We start from the raw sequence: 23,160 nt of genomic DNA on the forward strand, positions 1-23,160 counted from the left end.
CGAAGAAAAATAATATTAAAATGTAGTGAAAATAACTTATTAATCAATTTTCGATAAGTTATTTTACACGAGTTACCCGATCGATTAGATCTCAACCTTTGCCGAACACTAAAAATAAAGAACATATTTTATCTGAAAAAAATATTTTACATTCAAACAAACAGAGCCCAAATGTCAATTAATAAACATTCCCCAGTATTTTTAATAATGTACATCATGTACTTAGAAACAACTTTCAACTAATTCTTTCATGTAACATGTACAGAATGTGGGGAATTCATGCTTTTGTATAATTTTGGTTCACATTACTAGTGAGAATAGTGTAGATCCTCACTAATGAGGACCTAAGCATTGCTCTTGCGTTAAAATAATACTTAGGTCCTCACTAACGAGGATCTATACCATCCTCATTAGTGATGTGGACCAATAATAAATCACCATATCTGTGATTTGGTAAGTGGATATTTACCCACCATATTAAATTTAGTAATTAAAAATGATATGTATATTTATTATTGGTTCACATCATTAGTGAGGATGGTGTAAATCTTTACTAGTGAGAACCTAAGCATTACTCGTACGTTAGAACAATATTTAGGTCCTCACTAGTGATAATCTACACCATCCTCACTAATGATATATACCAATAATAAATCACCATCTCTGTGATTTGGTAAGTGAGTATTTACCCACCATATTAAATTTAGTAATTAAAAATGATATGTATATTTATTATTGGTTCACATCACTAGTGAAGATGGTGTAGATCCTCACTAGTAATGACCTAAGTGTTATTCTTGCGACTAGTGAGAACTTAAGCATTGCCCTTTGCGTTATATCACCATAGTATAGTTTTGATTTCTCAGTTCAACATAAATGAAACTTAAAGTGATTAAGCCCTGTTTAGCTACGTTTTCAATTTTCGTTTTTGTTTTTGTTAGTTTTTTTTTATTTTTTAAATGAAAACAAAATGCGTTTAATAACTCTTTTTTGACTCTTCATATTTCAAAACTTTTGAATACTCTTTTCATATTCACTTCACAATTCTAAACTCTACAAATGTGAGCTTTGATTTTATGTTTTGGTTTTGAAAAACTATTATTTTATTATTTTTCAAAATGAGAATTAGAGAAATATTATTTTATTATTTTTCATAATTAGAGAAATGTTATTTTATTATTTTTCAATTATAATCAAATAGTAAATAAACTTAAAATATATATTTTATCAAACCAAAATAGTAAAATTAAATATTTTATTTTATTAATTATACTCAAATAGTAAATAAAATTTTACTGTATTATTTTATTATTTTTCAGTTATACTAAAATAGTAACTAAAATTATATTTTATTATTTTTCAGTTATACTCAAATAGTAAATAAATTTTTTTAAAAAATTATGCTCGAATATAAAATTAAAAATGCTATTTTATCATTTTATTAATTTTCAATTATACTCAGACAATATATAAAAATTTAAAAATATTTTATTATACTAGAATAATAAAATTTAAAAAGTTATTTTATTATTTTATTAATTTTCAATTATACTCAAATAGTAAATAAAATATTATTTTATTAATTTTCAATTATACTCAAATAGTAAATAAAATTTTATTTTATTAATTTTCAATTATACTCAAATAGTAAATAAAATTTTTAAAAATATTTTATTATACTCAAATAGTAAAATTAAAGTGTTATTTTATTAATTTTCAATTATATTCAAATAGTAAATAAAAGAGTCAATTTTTTTAAAAAAATTACCAAAAATATTTTCTCTTTTCAAAAATTGTGTACGTTACCAAAGGTATTTACTTTTTGACAGAAATAATTGCACAACTTTTTAAAACTTATCATTTTTACATAAATGAAAGCACACCCAAATATAAAAACCACATATTTACCAAACAGGCCCTTCGGTGTTTCATCAGTTTTAAAATCAAATGAAAACTGTTGAAAAACTTGTGAAAATCCGTCAAATACATGGACCTCTGCTATGGTTTGTCATAATTCTAGAAATCTCTACTATAGTTTGCAAAATAAAATGGATCTTTTCTAAAAATGAACCTAACTTATACGGACCTCTCGTCTTAGTCACGGTCCGTCAAATACACTAACGAATTTATATAATTTACTAAAATGTCTTCAAATTATTATGATAAATGACTGAAGTATCCATTTGTATGTGTTTATATATATTATATAAGAAGTGATAGATCTTCCGACTTCAATTGCCGACTACTCCTCCGAATATAACGTGGTTGGGAATGAGTCAAAAATAAAAAAATGTTTACGGGAATTTTTTGAAGAGTTTCAATGGGGTCCAACCACGTTGTATTAATAAGAAGAGTCGACAATTAACGTTGAAAGACCTATCATTTTCATATTATATACATAAATTATGTATAACACTACCTGTGTACGTCCTTCATGAGAGTAAAAATTGTTGAAAAACTTGTGTAGTTCAATTATTAATTTATCACTAAACTAGAAAAAGCATAAACAACTATAATAATTAAAGAGTGGATTGTGGATTTTAGTAGAGAGCTAATCCTTTAAAGTTACCAATCCAAAGAAATTGAAGCAGCACAAAAGGTGCTGGTATTCAAGTAACAACCATATCTAGTAGAGAGCTAATCCTTTAAAGTTACCAATCCAAAGAAATTGAGCAGCACAAAAGGTGCTATTCAATTAACAACCATATCTAGTAGAGAGCTAATCCTTTAAAGTTATCAATCCAAAGAAATTGAAGCAGCACCTTCTGTGCTGGTATTCAATTAACAACCATAATTCTCAATCACAAAATACATATATTAAGTTTGAGAGTATCGAATTAGTCCTTCAAATTAAAAAATTAAAAAAAATTAATTTAATTCAAATTCGACAGCCTGATTAAATACTCCCATGAAGCAATGCCAATTAGAGTTTCAATGTTTTAAAAGACCAAATCAGAGAGATTTTGTAATCGTTGTAATTTTTCTTGTTCATTGACCCAGTCATAGTAACAGGATAAATGAACAGCTCAACCCATATGTATATTTTAAACATTCATTGTTAATTTGGCCGGTTGGTTCCCTAATGTTAAAGAATTAAAAACTCTATAAATTGAACTGTAACTTGTAACTTTACGCCTACATTTGCATACAGACAAACATGCATAGATAGAAAGTAAAGTGCAGAAATCCGAATCTATACTTTGTATAGTGCTTTTATTTCTTATTTGAAACAGTGTGCTAAAGATATTTTTATACTAAACTTGTGCGAAAACACTCTCTAATAAGAAATATGACATAAAGTAATGATATAATATTCGTTTTGTCTTTTTACCCTTTTAAAAATATCTAAGAAGATGTGTATGTTAATAATCTTATAGTATAAAGGTATTATATGCACATTAATTATCTTTAACCCACTTTTAACCATTTTCTTTTACCTTTTTGAAAAATAATTTCTCTATATATTTCTGCTACCAACGTATTCTCTCTTTATATATATATATATATATATATATATATATATATATATTGTCACAATTGTATATTATATGGAATGAAAATTTCAATTCCTTTTATAATTATAAAAAAGAAAAAAAAATTCCAATAAAATTTTAATATAGTTATCCGTTTTCATTAAATATATAATTAAAAAATAAATTAAAGATACTTATTCATTATATATAAACAATATACATTTAATTTTTTAAACTTTAGAATTTGTAATAAATTTTTACATATATATATATATATATATATATATATATATATATAATTATTTACATAACAACACATGGGAATTCAATCTTTATTGAATAAATAAATAAATAAATAGATGTTCAATCCCCTACTGTTATCATGCTATTCAAATCGCTATGAAATTACATTCTCAATTAAATCTAACTGTTGAGATCAAAAGATTCAACACAACAATAGTTTATAAAGTACAAAAAATACCCATATAATATACTTATAATATGTTTGACATCCTTATAATATGCTTACAGTGCGTATGACACTCTCATGTACTAAATGATTATTTTCTTCATTTCATAAAATGATGTATTTTTTAATAATATGTAAAATGTGTGTATAAAAATAATTTAGTTAAATTCTAACTTAAATGCATCATAAGGACGTATTTGTTTCAAATTGAAATTACACTATAAACTTACTATAAAAGTGTCATCTGTGAAATTTATTTATTCAGGAATAACTCAGTATCATTACCGTCCTAATAAAAATTTGTTGTTGCAGTTTTTTGGGTGTGACATGTACTTTTTATTATTATTTTAAGTATTGTATCATTGATCTTTGTGATGAATTGGGACCCGCCATGCCGGTTCAATTGCATAATTGCATTCCTGTTCGGATAAGAAATCTATAAATAGACACCATTTCATCTCCTAATCGTAGTACCCACTTCTGATAATTCATTCCAAGAAAACACAAGTTGAGATAATACAATGGCGGCCACCACCCATATCATCATCATTGCCATCCTTGCACTCTCCATTTCAGTTTCTGCTAAGGAATTCATTGTCGGAGATGATGCCGGTTGGACCGTAAACTTTGATTACCAAGATTGGGCCAACGGAAAGGAGTTTGTGGTCGGAGACAAACTAGGTACTTTATCTATAGTATTTCTATAATTTTTGAAATTTTAGAAATGAGACTAGCTTGATAGTCACTCTAAAAAGCCAATCATTTCAATCAATTTAATCTCTCATATATATGTGTGTGTGTGTGTGCAGTTTTCAAATATCCTGTGGGAAATCACAACGTTTTCAAAGTAAATGGAACTGCATTCAAAGCGTGCATGAAGCCACCTCCCAGTGAAGCTATGACTACCGGAAATGATGTGATCACCCTAGCCACTCCCGGGAAGAAATGGTACATTTGTGGCGTTGGCATGCATTGTGCGTATGGCGAACAAAAACTAGCCATTACTGTGCAACCTCAACAGAATTTAGCTCCCGCGCCATCTTTTCCTTTCCCAATTGGTGCAATTTCATCTCCAGTGCCGGCCCCAATGCCAGCCGTATGGTACCCTGCCCGCAAAATAGCTGCAATTAGAAACTAAGGATGGATCCATTTCTACAAATGTAGGGATATATGGGATTCTTCATATGGTTTGAGATTTTTAATTTGGTATCCGTCATGTTGTATTTGATTTGACTAGCATTTGTCAAGTTTATTGAGTTATACTTTTTAATTTGAATAATTAATTTTCTTGTTTTTTAAACTATTTCAGTTGAATTGAGAAATTTTCTCAATATTAATGTATTTCATTGGTTACATAAAAGTGTCGTACGTTGATGTCTTACTGGTTTATTTATTTATTATTATTATTTTTTTGACCGGTAAAGCAAATTGTATGTATAATAATGTACCGTGTGGCCCAAAGGCAAAAGAAAAGCCCAAACGGATTGGCATTCCATATAGGACAAGCCGAACACTAAACAAGTCCAATCAGACAACCCAAGAACCCAAAATCCAGTACAAACTACAAACTCTATGCACAGAATTTTTTCAGGAATTTCTAGGGGGGAAAAAAAAATTTAGAGAGAGAAAAAGACTAATGCACAACCTCCTCTCTATTCTTTATTCCCAACTGATGTTAGCTTGAGTTGTTGCATTGTGGGAAAATTGGTAGGGTTTATGATTGTATGAATGGATAAGAAGTTTTGATGTAGGCATCGTATTTCCACGTAAAATATTTTTTGAAAAAATCAAAAAATATTTTTATATATATATATATTTATTTTATGGTGTTTGGTTATCCTAAAAATAGCAAAAAAAAAATTTCTGTAAAATATTTTCTTAAATACTCAAGAAAACAAGTTGCCTATAAAATTTCATAAAGTTATTTTGTATTTTGAATTAATTATTTTTTGACATTTTCTTGTCAAATAATGATCATTGTTCGAAAAAATATAGTTAGACTGCTTGACAGGTAGTGCGAGATTGAATAATTAATTACTCAAATACATTTGGGCCGAAACAAAAGCCATACGGCCCAACGTCAAAACACACACAACCGTTGGGAGCCATAACGGCTGTTTCCTTCCCTAACCGAGATTGCAACCTAGCTTCGAATTTTCAACGCAAGGTTGATCTGACCATGGATTATGGATAGAGATCATTGCATCCAGAGAATGCTTCACTTGCATGGATAGCACATATTGGCCCATTGCTTATAAAAATGGTACCAGAACTATAATTGATTTTACAAGCAACACCCGATTCAAATTAACTCTGTTATTGCAAATATACATATATATATGTATATATATACACACACACACACACAATCCATAGTGATTTTGTTACTTCAAGGAATACAATGTTTTTCGAACTGTTAACACCTGATGGTAATTTTATTTTCAAAATTAGCTTGGCATGAGCTAAATGGTCAGGTTCCAAAAGTAGACTAGAATAATTTTATTGGTGACTATTATTAACTCTGTGGCGCCTCCATAAACATAGCCCGGATTTGGGTAAATCACGTAAATCTGTACTTTTCTGTTAATTTTCACAATAATAGTCACCAATAAAATTAATTTGGTTGCTCTCCTTTATACAATTGTTACGAAATTGTTCCACTTGTACAGCATTCTTGAGCTGTGTAGGTAAGCTATGTTCCAATCATGATCAAGTCTTTCTGTTAATACAATATATAACTTAGACCAAGTCTTAAATCTCTGGGAGGGTTTGGTAATTACTAGCACTTACCACCCCCAACAGCAACTTGATTCTCATTTGCGAAACTCAACGTCAGTGACCATTTGTAATCTCCATAATGCTTCTGCGTACGACAGAGTCAATTAAGGACGATTGATTTTCTAAAATTTTAGTTTTTATTATACAATGTCGACCCAGTCATAGCTAGTAATAGCCAAAACGAATAGCTCTAGCTACATGCATAATTTAATTTGGATGTCAGCATTTTGGCCACAGTAGAGGCATTGCACTGCCCATTAGCCGGCCATGCATATTCTTTCCTCTTGGCATTAGAATTCTATAAATAGACTTTCATTTTCAACCATCAGTGGCAAGCAATCTAGTAAGCCACTTCAAGAAATTCAACTAGTAAAATCGAGCCAAAAAAGTCGCAATGGCCTCTTCCCAGATCATTTTCATTGCCATCCTTGCACTACTTTTCACTTCTATTTCTGCAAAGGAATTTATTGTAGGTGATGACAATGGTTGGACCCCTTACTTCAATTACCAAGCCTGGGCCGAGGGAAAGGAGTTCGTGGTCGGAGACAAATTAGGTATTTTATCTTAGCTCTGTAATACTCTCTCCTAGTTCTTAGTTCTTTATAACATTGCTTGCTATTTTTATTTTTGCATTGTAAACTGTAGAAGGAAAGTTTCACGATCTTCAAGAAAACTCACTTAAACTAAAACCATTATGAAACAATTCCATATTTTGAAAATATTACTTGAAATCATTTTTAAATTTTTTATTTATTTTATCCAATGCAGTTTTCAAATATCCGGTGGGAGCACACAACGTCTTCAGAGTCAATGGAACTGTCTTCCAAGAGTGCAGCAAGCCACCAGTGAGTGAGGCTCTGACCACCGGAAGTGATGTGATCACCCTTGCCACTCCCGGGAGAAAATGGTACATTTGTGGTATTGCCAAGCATTGCGCGGTAGGAAATCAGAAGCTCGCAATAACTGTTCTGTCTGAATCTATATCTCCAGCATCTGAGCCTGTTGGGAGTACTTTTGGTCCTGTCCCGTCCCCAATGTCAGCCACACGCCCTGCACGGAAACTAGCTGTCATGGAGGGATGGCTTAAACATTTGGCATTCTTTTGATTGTCATGCTTCTAGTATTTTCAGTTTTTTATAAGTAACTTTATGTTGTTTTAGCTTGCATTTGTCAGGTTTAATTATTTGATTGTATTATTGAATTCGAATATTGTACTGTTGTTCTATCTGTAAAATTGGACTTGCTAGATTGTGTGAAATTCAATAAGGTTCCAATATTATATAAATGGATATGGAGTTTAACTTAGATGAAATGTATGCGTAATTTGTGGCATGTGTTCAAGAATGCAAGGAATATAACAAAAAAGATTGTCGCTACCAAAAAAAAAACACAAAGAGCAAAGATTGTCAACACCATGAGATATATAGGTCCATATTGATTGAAAATACAAGTGTAAACAATACTATGTATTAAAAAGAATTGTAAATATAGTGTTGAATTGGAGAGGCACATCTTCCATTACAATGGAGTCTTGAGTTTGGCTTAAAAGTATAATAATAAGAAAAAGACCAAGGCCCCAAGATACTGTGTAATATTAAAATGTAAAACAATGTTATGAATATTAATTTTTTGAAAATTTTCTTTATTAAGGTAATTTATAAACTATCACGCAAACCAATTAAATAATAATAAAAATAAAAGACATAAACAAGGCTATAAGGGGGTATTCCGAATACTATAACAAAGAAACTAAAAAGAAGGTAAGGATTCGGTGAAACTTTACATGAAAAGTAAACAAAAAGCGGGGGATTCTGGGAAGTAATAATATAGAGCAGCAATGGAAGCATAAATGGAAGATAAACTTAAAAAAAGAAAAAAAAAAATGTGAAGCTGCCGCGTGAACAAAAACAAAGTGAGCCAACTCCACATAAGTAGACCCACAGCAAAAATCCGAAGGACGGCCAGAGAAAGCTCCCAGCGATGACGAGTAACCGGTGAGAGATGTGATAAAGGAGTGTGACCTAGCTTCCGAAGATAGAATTCGCTAGAGACAAGGGTGTGAGTTGGAAGTGAACGCTGACGTCAATTGGTGGGAATGCCGACTCTCTATGTTCAGAATATAGCATCAACGATGGCACGGAGAGTCTGGGTTGGGTCCGATGCCAATCGATGACATTCGTAAGCAAGGAACGAGCAATTGTTGTAGCGAACAACGACAATGAAGAAGAAGAAAAAACAGGACATTGACGATCATCTTCTTCCAAACAAGAAGCCGAAGTGCTAACTTGATTCTGATTCCCCCAAAACGACACATTTTCTGGAAATTTTGGGGACTTTGTTGAATACCCATTAACAGATGAGCTATCTTCTGTAGTCTAACAGTGATGATTCAGGAGTGTTGATATTTTGGGTCGAAACAGGGTTTCGACAGAGAAGGCAAGTGGAATGGGATTGATTTTGAAACCACATTCCAATCTGTCTTTGAATGATTTGGGATTGAATTCTAATATGGGTATTGATTTGAGGACTGAGGGATAGAGATCGCGACCGAGGGCGGCAGTGGCGGTTGATTCTACATGGCCGAGCGCAAAGTCGAAGCGGCGACGGCGACATCGGGTGGGGAGGCCGTTGGCGACCACGTCTTGTTGGCGGCGGTACCAGAACCATTTGGTATGGAGATGAAAGAAAGAAGTTAATGGAGGTTTCTTGGTTAACTTCTGTAGATGGGTTGGGCGTTTGCCTGTTTGGGCTGTGACATTGTGCGCGTTGAAGAAGATGAACAGTGACAGATGGGCATAAGGCTGTGTTTGGGTTGTGGGAAATTAGGTTTAGGTGGCGTTTGGGTTTGTTGGTCTACATCAACAAAGAAGGCTATTATTGCCCTTTCATAAGGTACTATGGTCATAAATATCTGTAATAAAAATTATTGTTTAGGATATTTTTTGAAACTTTTATAGTTTAGGGAGTTTATTACAATTGTGTCCTCGTCTAAAATGGTAATTTTACCTTATTTTATCTTTTAAATATTATTTTATTTTATTGACAAGAGAGTATTATATATTTTATCTTTTAAATATTATTTTATTTTATTGACAAGAGAGTATTATAGTCTTTTTATGTAAACGGTGGGTATTCATACCAAATTAAAGGTAAATGGATATTTTATATCATACAAAGACTTTTTTGCTTTATATAAATAGTACGGGGATTTTTTTTACACTTAACCCTTGTTTAGGACTATTTTTCCCTTTGTTGTTATTTGGCCTGATTTAATGAAACGTGACTTGGGAAGTGTATGCATAATTTGTGGCAAATGTTCAAGATATGGTGGTTATATTGGTTGAAAAAAATTCACATGTTTTCTCATCACAGGAAGTGCAAACTAGACTATATATTAAAAAAGTTACAAATATATGTTGAATTGCAGAAGTCAGCACATCTTACTTTTGGATATAAAAGTTTAATAAATTGAAAAAGGTCAAGATAATTTGTAGTATATAAAAAAAAATGTTACCAATATTGATTATTTAAAATTTTATTTATTTAAGGCCGGTAATTTTAGAATATATATATATATATATATAAATAAAAAACCATAACCAAGGCTACAAGCCTACAAGGTGGCATTCCCCTACAACAAAAAAACAAAAAGAAGGTAAAATTGGGTGTAGTAGAGCTTTACAAATCTAAACAAAAGTACGGGAAATGAGAACATAGAGCAATGAAGAAAAGAAAACTAGAACAAGCACACATACAGCAATGGAAGCATAAATGAAAGATATACAAGTACGACTTATCTTGCCAGTGGTTGTGAAAAATATAAAGCTGTCTTATATACCCAATAAAAAGGTGTATGTTTCTTGTGGTGCCTCTCATTACAATAAGACTGCTCTCTAAATCAGACGGTAAAAGAATTCAGAAAAGAGAATTAGAAATAGGACGTCGATAAAGAGTCTTTCTCCACCCAAATGTGAGTAATATAAATATAAAGATTCTTTGACTCTATATACTTTTCCACCTTGACACAAATAATAAGGCACCACCATAAAAAGTCTCTCTCCACCCGAATGTGAGTAATAATAATAATAATAAAAACGTCATCATTATTGTCATCATCATCGCCATCAAAAAACCAAATTAATGAAGAATTTTAGTTAAGTTTGAGTCCTCCTCAAATCTAACCCTTGGGATCTCCTTCTTCAACCCAAACACGTCTTGCGCAGCTACAAGTATGCCTCTAGTATTTTTGTCAAACTCTAAATGCTTATCAAAAGCACCATCGGAAGCTTTAAATTTGACATCTCTTCTAGTAACCTTCGCCAACCGCCCACAAACCGCCGGTTGGTAATGAAAAGTCATCTTATCACCCTTGTGGAGAATAAGATGTCCCTGACTTTCCCTCGCATCTCTAATGTGATCAATTACTTATTTCCCACGAATCTTAATGGCACTCAAACGGGCTATATTATGTCCACCAAGATTGTTACAAGTCACTACCACATCTGTCCTCATAAGTCTGCCTCCTTGTAAGGACTACTGCAATTTCGGTTGCCATCTGAAAACGGATTTCATCCTCCCATAATGTTGTGTAACCCCCTCACAACCCTTTTGAGAACTAAGATCATCACTATTTTCTGTAACTCCTCCTTTTCCAAGACTTGAATGCAAATTTCTGCTTACTGTAGAAGACTACATAATAGCTCCATCTGTTACTGTATTCCCTTGGAGAATATAAAAGTTACCCACCTTGATTCCCTGTAACACCATGAGAGAACCCATCACGACCCTCATAACTCCGCCCTCTGTTATAACCTTGTAACCTTTGGAGTCTAGCAGACCTACTGAAATAAGGCTTTTTTTCAAATCTGGTACATGTCGCACACCTGACAATATTCTCACCAACCCATCATGCTTCTTGATCTTGACTGTTCCAATTCCTAAAATTTTGAAGGCTTTTCCATCCGCCGTCAAAATAGAACCACCTTTCACTTCTTTGTAAGAGGAGAAAAAATCCCTAGTGGGACACATATGAACAGAACAACCCGAATCAAGAATCCAATTGTCATTAAATGACATACTTGAACACGAAGTTGCCATGAGAACATAATCATCCTTTTCCGAATCACTTGTTGTAGCAACTACCACAGAATCTGCCTCTTGGACCTTCTTTTTGCTATTCCCATTCTTTACCTTCAGTTTGGGACATTGCATAATGATGTGCCCTAACTCATGACAGTATTAACACTTTTTGTCCTTGTAATTCCTTGATTTGGACTTAGAGCTATTTGAATTTGAGCCTCGATTTTCTTTCCTCCCCCTTGCAGCTAATTAAGACTGTGGCCTCTCCATCTCTATCAATCTCCAACACTTTCCTTCTATTCTCATGAGAAAGAAGTGTTGATTTGACCTCATCCAGGACTACAGTCTTCTTCCCATATGACATAGTAGTTACCAAGTGATCATACCTCATGGGAAAAAAAGCCAAGAGAATCGAGACTTTGTCTTCATTATCCAATTTTACCTCCATGTTTAATAGTTCCAAGAGAAGCTTATTAAACTCGTAGAGATGGTCTTGCATCGTAGAACCCTCCTTCATGCTGAAACAGTAGAACTCTTTCTTGAGATTGATCCAATTTTTAAGCGACTTTTCCAAATAATATTTTTTAAGCTTCTCCCAAATCTCCCTTGCTGATGTCTCTGTCATCACGTTATGCTTGATCTCCTTTGACAAACACAATCGGATCGTAGAACAAGCTTGTATAGAAAACGTTTCCCATTCGTCTTTCTTCATTGGATTAGGATTATTATCCAAGGTTTTTATCAAACATTCCTTAACAAGAATATCCTTCACCTCAACTTGCCACATCCCAAACTTGTTCTTTTCATCAAATTTCTAAACTCATATCTCATAGATCTGGAAACCATCCCAAAAGACCCTTGTTTGCAACCTAGGCTCTGATACCGCTTGTTGGGCACAGCGGAAGCTCCTAATGCCAATATGTTGGGTAGAAACAGAAATCCAAACAAATATACACACAATGATGGCAAATCCTATAATTAACAACAAGATATGAATAAAGCTGAAAAAGAATACACACCACAAGACAAGATTTATACGTGGTTCACCCTCACAAATAGGGTTACATCCACAGGTGATATAATACGCATCACTATATAGAAAAAAATTACAAATTGAAGAACTTTTTCGTTCTTCCAGGAAATAATCACTCTTCTCACAATCAAATGTCACCCACCAAACGAAGAAAAGCTCACTGAACGCTTTTAAGAAAAATTTCCAAAAATTATATGGTTTACATAAAGAAGAAAACCCACCTAAAGACAAACTTTAAATATCTCTTTTGAAAATTGTACACACAAAAAAAAACCAATATAATTTATTCTGACTCTACCCTCTTGATCAAAATATCTCTCTAAAGGATCTCACAGGGATCATCGAAGGATCACAGTAGTGATGATTTCTTTTACCCGTGTTATGCCTAATTTATAGGACAAAGTTGTTGCCTTTGAATAGCTGACTTATTGCTGGTATAAAGAAATTCATTCCTTATCAATTTCTTCTCTTAAAGTTTGTTTTCCTTAAAGTTTGTTTATTATCTTATCAAACCCTTAACTTAAGCATTAAGTCATTCACACGACCAAACAGTTGACTACCATAATTGTATCATTCAACCAATAAAATTCTGCCAAAATCCCAACAGTTCCAGTTCAGGATATGGTGGTTATATTGGTTGAAAAAAGTTCACATGTTTTCTCATCACATGAAGTACAAACTAGACTATATATTTAAAAAGTTATAAATATATGTTGAATTGCAGAAGTCTGCACATCTTACTTTTGGATATAAAAGTTTAATAAATTGAAAAAGGACAAGATAATTTGTAGTATAAAAAAAAAAAAAAATGTTACCAATATTGATTATTTATAAATTTCTCTATTTAAGGTTGGTAATTTTAGAATAATTAAAAATAAATAAATGAAAAAAAAAAAACCATAACCAAGGCTACAAGCCTACAAGGTGGCATTCCCCCTAAAACAAAGAAACAAAAAGAAGGTAAAATTGAGTGCAGTAGAGCTTTACAAATCTAAACAAAAGTACGGGAAGTGAGAACATAGAGATGGAGAGAACAAAACCAGAACAAACGCACACACAGCAATGGAATCATATATGAAAGATATACAAGTAAGACTTGTCATGCCAGTGGTTGTGAAAAATATAAAGCTGTCCTATATACCCAATAAAAAGGTATATGTTTCTTGTGGTGCCTCTTATTATAATAAGACTGCTCTCTAAATCAGACAAGGTAAAAGAATTATTAAAGATAATTAGAAATAGGAAGAACACTTTCTTAAGACATGATAATTACATCTAGTGTGCCCATTGGTTAAAAATAAATAAATAAATAAATAACTAAATGTACCAGATGTATAATTGATTTTACAAGAAATGTCAAATCCAAAATAACCTTATCCTAGTACACGAGCTCTCATCATTGTAGGATTCGAATGCATGAAGTTTTATCTTCATATAAATAGACTCTATTTCTTCGAATGGTGACCACCAAATCCCAACAGAGCAACTTTACTATTGTGTCAAGACGTACTCAATCCAAATTAACTCTGTTCTTGGAAATTATTTTTGGATGTGACCCTAAGCTAGTAATTGGACGATTTTCAAACTTTAAAAAGAACAATCCAAAGTGATTTTGTTGCATCAAAAAACTCACAGCTAGCTAGAGGTGTAAGCAAAATAGTATTCTATCAATAATTAATTAAATATATTACTTATCTATGTATATAAGAGATGTTGCACCCTTAGAATGAATAGTTACATATAAGAGTTATGTTAATTGATGGAATCAACACATCTCTTCACATATGAATTGAAATGGTCCCAACCCATATTATTTATATGCTAAAGAGGCCTGGAGTCCATCGTCCAATTTTGTATACATGGAAGAGGGTTGAAGATCGTTTTCGCTGTAGTTCTCTCCGAATTGAGTTTCTATATCTAATATGTCTCTCCTATCAATTTATGCATTTAGATCGATGAGTTTATTTGCGTTAAAATTTGCTTAAACATCAATCATGCATCTTTATGTTTCTTGCTCAATCTCCATAGTCACCAGCAAAATTAATTTGACTTTGTATGATGCTGTCATCGTTCAAAATACCTATGTTTTGCCTCTTTGGCTGCGCAGTTCCTCTTTCTGCTGAAAATCAAGCAGACAACAGTGCTGCTGTGCTTTCTAAAAGGTTGTTTTCCTTCATGCAATTGTTACGAAATTGTTCTTGTTTGTCGTTGTCTAAAATCCATTCCATTTTTTTTAATAGCTTTTCTTATTGATATACAGCATGCTTGAGTTGAATAGGTAAGCTATGGGTGCTATGTTCCATTTATGATCAAATCATTCAATCAATAAAATATAAACTTAGACCAAGTCTCAATCTCTGGAAGGTTTACTAACTTTTGCCCCACTCATACTTACCTGATTCTTAATTTCGAAAAGCAATGTCAGTGTAATTTGTACGTTGGAATTTTTTAAAAATAAAAATTATTTTATGGTCTTAAGGACTATATTTTTAAAAAATAGAATTTAACATGATTATCAATAGATCTTCTGGAAATTCTCAAAAGTACTGTAATGTTTAATCATGAATCACAAATCAGGTACAATTGTTATTATTCTTGATTTCTTTAAGTTGATAATATATGTAAACCTTATCTCAATAATTCTACGACACAATCAAGGAGGACAGATTCTCTAAATTCAGAGTTTTAATTATACAATGACCTAGTCATAGTATATATATTGCCAAAACGAATAGCTCTAAATACATGCATAATTTAATTTGGATGTCAGCATTTTGGCCACAGTAGAGGCATTACACTGCCATAAGCCGGCCATGCATATTCTTTCTTCTTGGCATTAGAATTCTATAAATAGGCATCATTTTTCAGCTAATTCTGCACTTCAGTGAACTACCTTCAAGAAATTCAACTACTAAAATCGAGTCAAAAAAGTCGTAATGGCATCTTCCCAGATCATTGTCATTACCACCCTTGCAGTACTTTTCACTTCTATTTCTGCAAAGGAATTTATTGTTGGGGATGACAATGGTTGGACCCCTTACTTCAATTATCAAGCTTGGGCCAAGGGAAAGGAGTTTGTGGTCGGAGACAAACTAGGTACTTCAGCTTTTTCAATACTCCATCTTTAGTAGTTCGTAATTCTCTATAACATTGCTTGCTATTTTGATTTTGCTCAATAAGAAAACCGCAAAATTCTAGATTGTGAAAATATTGTTTGATGACATAAATATTTGGGATGCAGTTTTCAACTATCCGGTAGGAGCGCACAATGTCTTCAAAGTCAATGGAACTGGCTTCCAAGAGTGCATAAAGCCACCTCTCAGTGAGGCTCTGACCACCGGAAGTGATGTGATCACCCTTGCCACCCCGGGGAGAAAATGGTATATTTGTGGTGTTGCCAAGCATTGTGCGGTTGGAAATCAGAAGCTCGTCATAACTGTTCTGCCTCAATCTACATCTCCAGCATATGAGTCTGCAAAGAAATTTGTCGTTGGGGATGACAATGGTTGGACCCCTTACTTCAATTATCAAGCTTGGGCCAAGGGAAAGAAGTTTGTGGTCGGAGACAAACTAGGTACTTAAGCTTTTTCATTACTCTATCTTTACTAGTTCGTAATTCTCTAACATTGCTTGTCATTTTGATTTTGTTCATTAAGAAAACTGCAAAATTAATATAGACTGTGAAAATATTGTTTGACAACATAAATATTTCCGTTGCAGTTTTCAACTATCCTGTAGGAGCGCATAATGTCTTCAAAGTCAATGGAACTGGCTTCCAAGAGTGCATAAAGCCACCTCTCAGTGAGGCTCTGACCACCGGAAGTGATGTGATCACCCTTGCCACTCCGGGGAGAAAATGGTACATTTGTGGTGTTGCTAAGCATTGTGCAGTAGGAAATCAAAAGTTGGTCATAACTGTTCTGCCTCAATCTACATCTCCAATGTCAGCCACACGGCCTGCTCGAAAACTAGCTGCTGTGAATGTCAAGGAAGGATGGTGAAACATGTGGCATTCTTTTGATTGTTTTGCTTTGTAGTAGTGTTTTCAGTTTTTTGTAAGTCACTTTATGCTGTTTTGGCTTGGATTTGTCAGGTTTAATTGTTGGTTTGTATGGTTGAAGTGGAATGATCGATTTACTATTGTTCTGTTATTAAAATTGGAGTTGCTGCTTTGTGTGATATTGGATAAGGTTGCAAGATTTTATAGAAATGGATAAAGTTTAATTTCAGTATGTATAATTTGTGGCATTGGTTCTAAGTATTCAAGGATTATAACAAGGTCAAGAAAACATAGTTACAAAGCACATCTTCCATTATTATGGAGCATCTGAGTGCTTTTAAAAGTTGGTAAAGTGAAAAAAAAAAAAAAAAAAAAAAAAAACAAACAAACAAATGAACCTTTTGTAAATACGTGTAAATTACTCTTTTATCGTCAATTTTGACTAATTTTTTTTTAATTAAAACTCCGAAATAATAGTGTTTTTTGAAATTAATTTTTTTTTATTTTTTTTATTTATCTTAAGAGCATTTTAGGTATTTCATTTTTCAAATTGACAAAATATTTTTATTTACTGAATTTGGAAAAATATAATTTTTTTTTTTTTTTTTTTAACACCAACAAGTATTTGCACATTTTGTATATATATAATAAGGTTATTTTTGCACTTTATGAAAAGTTAAATAATAAGAAAAAGGCCAAGACAACGTGTAATATTACAATGTAAAATAATGTTATGAATATTGATTTTTAATAAAAATTTATTTATTAAGGTCATTCGATAAAGTTTAAAAGCAAAGTATATATACATTGATATCTGAGGAAAAAATATATATGTACAGACCTAATATGGGCCGAAGGGGCTGCTAAACCCACTACGGGCCTATGTCAACCCAAGCACAGTTACCTAAAATGAAAGTAACAAGAGAAGCCCAAGCCTAAAGGCATCCTAAAGTTTAATTTAAAAGGCCATTAAAGAATGGCTTTACTTGTAGTACAGCCCAAAGTTCAGCCCATTCGGTGGAAGCCATCTATGATCCATCTCCTGAATGGTGCAGGTGGCGTAACTCTATTCAAACACCATCGTTTTCATTTTAAACGCAGATGAGGCAAACTTATTAGCTCTAAATTAAATTAACTAAGCGGATTAAGGTAATTAATGTGTAATACATAATTGATGGCGTATTACACCCAAAGCTCGAAAGAGTATAAGTTGTTATTGCGTTTTCTATGATTAATTAGTCTCAAAGGTGAAAGTTATTTCACTGGTGGGAGACTAACATATGATAATTTTGGTCCAAAAAAAATATTATTATATGTTATTTTGATCACATTCAGAATTAATTGTTTTGAGACATTGTTTAATCAACTATGGAAAGTTTAGTTGATTTTCCCACCAATTAAACTGTAAATGTGTAACTTTTAATTATTTTCTAAGTTACAATAAAATTCATCTTTAGTGTTAAATATGGATGACAGTGACATTATTGTACATGAGATTAAACAATTTAACTTCTCAAATATTTGAGATAAAGGTGTTGGTGAAGCCTTTTATTGGTATTAAATTTCACCTAAATAAATTTCGTGAAATTTTGGACTGCCACAAATAACCTGCTTTGATAGAGTTATGAAAGTAATTGACATATAACACTATAAAGGTGAAATTGAACTCATTGTAAATGTGAGAATTTGATATTCCAATGGTGAGAAATACTTAGAGCACTCCTTATGATTTTGTAATGTTTATTTTTTCTTTTATAAATTACACCATTCAGGAAAGAAAAAAAATATACCTAGAGTAAGATTAGATAAAAGACATTTCATATACCTTTGGAAACCTAATGTATGCTCATGTTTGGTATATGGTTAACTATTATATAGCATATGCTAGACAGATATCACAGTGATCTTGGTTTGGATATATACTGAGCGGCAAAGAAATTTAAAAGATATCTGTAAAGGATTGAGAACCATATGCTTTATAATAAGATCGACAAGTTTGGAGTGGTAGAAAACTGATTATGCTAGTTTTTCATGACAGTACAAAATCCACTTGAAGTTTTATTTTACTTTTATAATAGTTGATGGAAGCGGAATGTATTGCATGTTAAAAAGGCTACGTTTCATACCTTTTAAAATATCAATTTTGAACTTCAAGTCAATAATTTCGCTACAGTCTTATATTAAAGAAACAATAAGAGTTCAAGTTTGTCTAAAATATGACCATTAATACCTTGTTGTGAAATAGAGGATTCAAAACTAGCAAGTGTCTGTTGAGCACATTGACATACAACAAAAAATTGTTGATCCCACGACTAAGGGTTTGCCGTTTATGTTACTCAGTAACATGTATGTTTTCTCTTTGACAACATTGATTTACTTTGTTAGTGGGAGGTTGTATTTGGTTCACAAAAACACTTTTATTTTGTAATCACATTTATTATACTCATTTACTAGATTTTCCATATTAGTGCATGCGTGTGTGGAAAATTTGTGACATAAGTGTCCTATTTTGAGACACGGTATGTCCTTATTGAGACACGGTAGGACTGACTGTTTTGAGACATGGTAAGACCGATATATGACATGAATATTGTATTAAATATATACACATGCAATATATATGTGACTTTGGAGTCGAGTTTATTAGTATCAGTGACCATTGGTGTCTTAAATCATTAATGAAATAATGATGTCATTGATCACATATTAGTAAACACGCCCTTGATCCCATATTAGTAGACTTGAAAGGATTCCAAAATTGAATTATAGAGGTGTTAATTGTAAAATAAATGAATTAATTTCTGGAAAACACTCATGATCATTTTGTTCTTGAGGTGATCATAACTAATTATTATTAAACTAAGTGGGAAAATATAAGCAAAATAGTAGTCTATCAATAATTAATTAAATATATTACTTATCTACGCATATAAGAGATGTTGCACCCTTAGAATGAATAGTCACATATAAAGAGTTGTGTTGGTTAATGGAACCAACACTCTCTTCACGTATGAACTGAAACGGTTCCAACCCTTACTATGTATATGCGTAAGAGACCTGGAAACCATCATCCAGTTTTGCAGACATAAGAAAGGTGTTGAAGATTGTTTCTGCGGTAGTTTTCTTCAAATTGAGTTTCTATATCTGGTATGTCTTTTCTATCAATTTTTGCATTTAGATCCATGAGTTTATTTGCATTAAAAATTGCTTACACATCAATAATGCATCTTTATGTTGCTTGCTCAATCTCCAGTCACCAGCAAAATTAATTTGACTTTGTATGATGCTGTTATTAGGGGTGCAACTTGTTCCCGAACCCAACCTGAAAATTTTGAAACATGGGCTTTTTAATTCACAAATCGGGTCCAATTAGGGTTGGGTTTTCTCCAAGCCCAGCCATGTTCGGGTTGGGCTCGAGCTCGACCTTAACCCAACCCAAAACCCGAAATTTAAAAAGCTTCCTCTTTTATTTTTTGAAAATATCTTCCAAATCTTTGAAATATACATATCTTATATATATATATATGTACGGTGTGTGGTTGTCTTTGATATATATATATATATGTATGTATGTATGGTGTGTGTTGCTCTATTACCATTTTTGTTTTTCACCTTCCAATTTTTTTTTTTTTTTTTTCTTTCCTTCCAAATCCTTGATATATATATGTGTGTGTGGTGTCTATATCTTTTACTGAAAATCATAATTGGTTTTGGACACACATATATATATATATATGTGTGTGTGTGTGTGTGTGATTGAAATAAGAATTGGTAAAGGGTGAAAAACAGCATATATATATATATATATATATATATATATCAAGAAGGCTCTCATGTGGTCCAAAATAACAAATTTTTCAACGGACCAAAACTTAATTAGTTAATTATAATTTATTACTCTATAGTTAATAATGCTAACTTTAATAGTCCATTTGTTCTATAACATAGGTCAAATTTGTCGCCAACTCAAGACGATTTTTTATAGTTTTGATATCGACACATGAATCGATTTTTACAGTATCTGCCATTTTCTAGACCAGTGAAAAGGAAGGAAAAGAGTGAGAAAAAACAAATATATAGAGTAAAGGCAACAATGTATTCTGGATCTGAAAATATATTTAATAAAAGCCCTTCTTTATCCCATTTCTTTTGTTTTCCCCACAGCAAGGCTGTACACGGGAAACATAATCACGAGACTCAAATAATATGGAACCTGTTTAACTTTCCCTTTTATTTATTTATTTATTATTTGACCTTTAGACATCATAAAATCACGTATTTATTTTATATTTAGAAAAATAATATTTTTAATTTATATTAATTTTCAAATTTATATATTTTTTATTTTTTAATTCTCATATGTTGGAAAATGAATGTGGTAGTTGCGTTGTGGTTGTAGTGGTGAAGATGGTGTGGTGTGGATATGACGGTAGTGGTTAAGATTGCAAGGAAGATGGAAGAGATTAAGAAGGAGAGAGATTGAATAAAGATATTGGCTAACTATGATAAATTGACTATTAAAGTTAACATTATTAATTATGGTTAAATCTGATAAAGAATAAAGTGCAATTAACTAATTGAGTTTTGGTCCGTTGAAAAGTACGTTGTTTTGGACCACATGAGAGCATTCCTATATATATATATATATATATTTATATCTATACATGTGGTTGAAGAGATAATAAATGATAATAACAGTGAGGTGGTAGCTGTTTTCCTCCCCTTCTCTTTCGGATTTGCAAATAAAATTAGAGTTGAAAATACATAAAAATTAATAATTGAATATTTTAGTGACAATGATGTTTCAAATCGGAAAAGAACAATGTAATTTGCATATTTGTTCATAAGAAAAAAAAAAAAAAAAAAGGTTGAACGGTTCAGCCGTCCAGCCCGAACACATTCCTATTTAATAGGTGCCGAATCTCAATTTGAAATCTTTCAAGTGTTAGTTTTGAAAATCCAAATTTATAAATTTGTAAAAGTAAATATAACCCATATTTTTATGGAAGGCCTATTTTTTTGCCGATTTTTTCGAGCTATTAGTTTTTATCCTTTAATATTAGATGACGGTACCCAAATCTTCTCCTTGTTTTATTATTTTTTAATTTTAAATTTTTTATCCATATATATATATATATATATACACTATTCTAAAAGTGTAAAAAATTTCTTAACATTTTTAATTTTTTTTTTCCCACATAAAACAGCTCATTAAAGCATCAAAGATAAAAATTTGAATATAATGTAACCAGGAACCAATTATTGGAATTTATATATATATATATTTAAGTAATAAAAATTATTTTATGGTCATATGTACTACGTTTTTTAAAATAGGATTGCAATGTGATTATTGATACTTGATGGATTGGGTTGTACTTTCCAATTTGGTGGTCTAATTGGGAGTATGGTTTTATACCGTTAGATTGTAATTTTCCAACTTATTTGGTGTGATTTAATTCTAACCATTGATATCTAAGTTTCCATGATAGGAAGGGAGACTTAGATATGCTTGTTTGTAGAGAAGTTGTCCCCCCCTGCTGTTGTTATATATAAGGGTTTTAAAACCCTTATTCAGTCCTATCGTATCGACAACTCTCAGAAGGGGGTAAAATACTCTAATATTTTGCAGGAACTTACAGAGGATTATATGAATATTCTAAAGGTACTATGTGGTTTAATTATCAATCATGTACGATATCTAAATTACTCTTTAAAGTATTCTTGATTTTTACATCGATTAATTTAATTTATACCCAACAATTGGTCTCAGAGCAATGTTAGGGTTTAAATTTTTTAATGTAGAAATTATAAATTTATTGCACGCCGAACGAGAATTTGTTAACAAATAAATTTGTTATGCTATATATATATATATATATATCAGTTCGTATCCATTGGTATGAATTGGTTCATTTGTTTGATCAATTTGTTTCCCAATTGTGTGAAACACAACCAAACGAAACCTTGTTCCACATTCAGGGTGGTGTTAATGCTTACCGTTTTCCGCAATTGTCCTGTTGCAATCTGGACAAACGGGCCTTTAAAAAAAAAGTGGGGATTTAGTAGCCTGCTTAGTTGGCAAAGGGTCTTGCTACTAGGGATCAACTATTACAATTTATGCGTCAAACACTTCCAGAAAATTTTCTCTTTCATATTCATAATATGGCCAAAAACTATATATCTTGTTGTTGCCTGTTTATTTTAACCATGCAACTATTAATTTGTTTTGATGGCCAGCCCACATGTTAAATTAGTACTTCGTGATCCATGCATAAAGTATAGATATCATGATTTCATAAATAAAAAAAATTGTGATCATGTTTTA

At 31.8% G+C, this 23,160-nt stretch overlaps 3 protein-coding genes and 1 pseudogene across 3 annotated transcripts; 3 read left to right on the plus strand and 1 right to left on the minus strand.

Moving 5' to 3' along the window:
* Positions 1-4,463: 4,463 nt before the first annotated feature.
* LOC132309804 (blue copper protein 1b-like) lies at positions 4,464-5,080 on the plus strand. The gene is made up of 2 exons (XM_059808078.1): positions 4,464-4,623; positions 4,752-5,080. Exons 1-2 carry the CDS (start codon positions 4,464-4,466, stop codon positions 5,078-5,080), a joined length of 489 nt encoding a protein of 162 aa, XP_059664061.1.
* A 2,025-nt stretch (positions 5,081-7,105) lies between these two features.
* Positions 7,106-7,826, plus strand: LOC132309805 (blue copper protein 1b-like). Its single transcript, XM_059808080.1, has 2 exons — positions 7,106-7,274; positions 7,489-7,826. Exons 1-2 carry the CDS (start codon positions 7,115-7,117, stop codon positions 7,824-7,826), a joined length of 498 nt encoding a protein of 165 aa, XP_059664063.1. The 5' UTR covers positions 7,106-7,114.
* A 604-nt stretch (positions 7,827-8,430) lies between these two features.
* Positions 8,431-11,079, minus strand: LOC132309806 (uncharacterized; annotated as a pseudogene).
* Positions 11,080-15,768: 4,689 nt separating this feature from the next.
* Positions 15,769-16,833, plus strand: LOC132309807 (blue copper protein-like). The gene is made up of 3 exons (XM_059808081.1): positions 15,769-15,928; positions 16,074-16,406; positions 16,553-16,833. The coding sequence occupies exons 1-3, from the start codon at positions 15,769-15,771 to the stop codon at positions 16,831-16,833; spliced, it is 774 nt and encodes a 257-aa protein (XP_059664064.1).
* The last annotated feature ends 6,327 nt before the right edge of the window (positions 16,834-23,160 follow it).

This window comes from Cornus florida, unplaced genomic scaffold (genome assembly GCF_030987335.1).
Source record: "Cornus florida cultivar Cherokee Brave unplaced genomic scaffold, ASM3098733v1 CherokeeBrave_3.0.0_Hap2_Chr05, whole genome shotgun sequence".
Lineage (NCBI taxonomy): Eukaryota > Viridiplantae > Streptophyta > Magnoliopsida > Cornales > Cornaceae > Cornus > Cornus florida.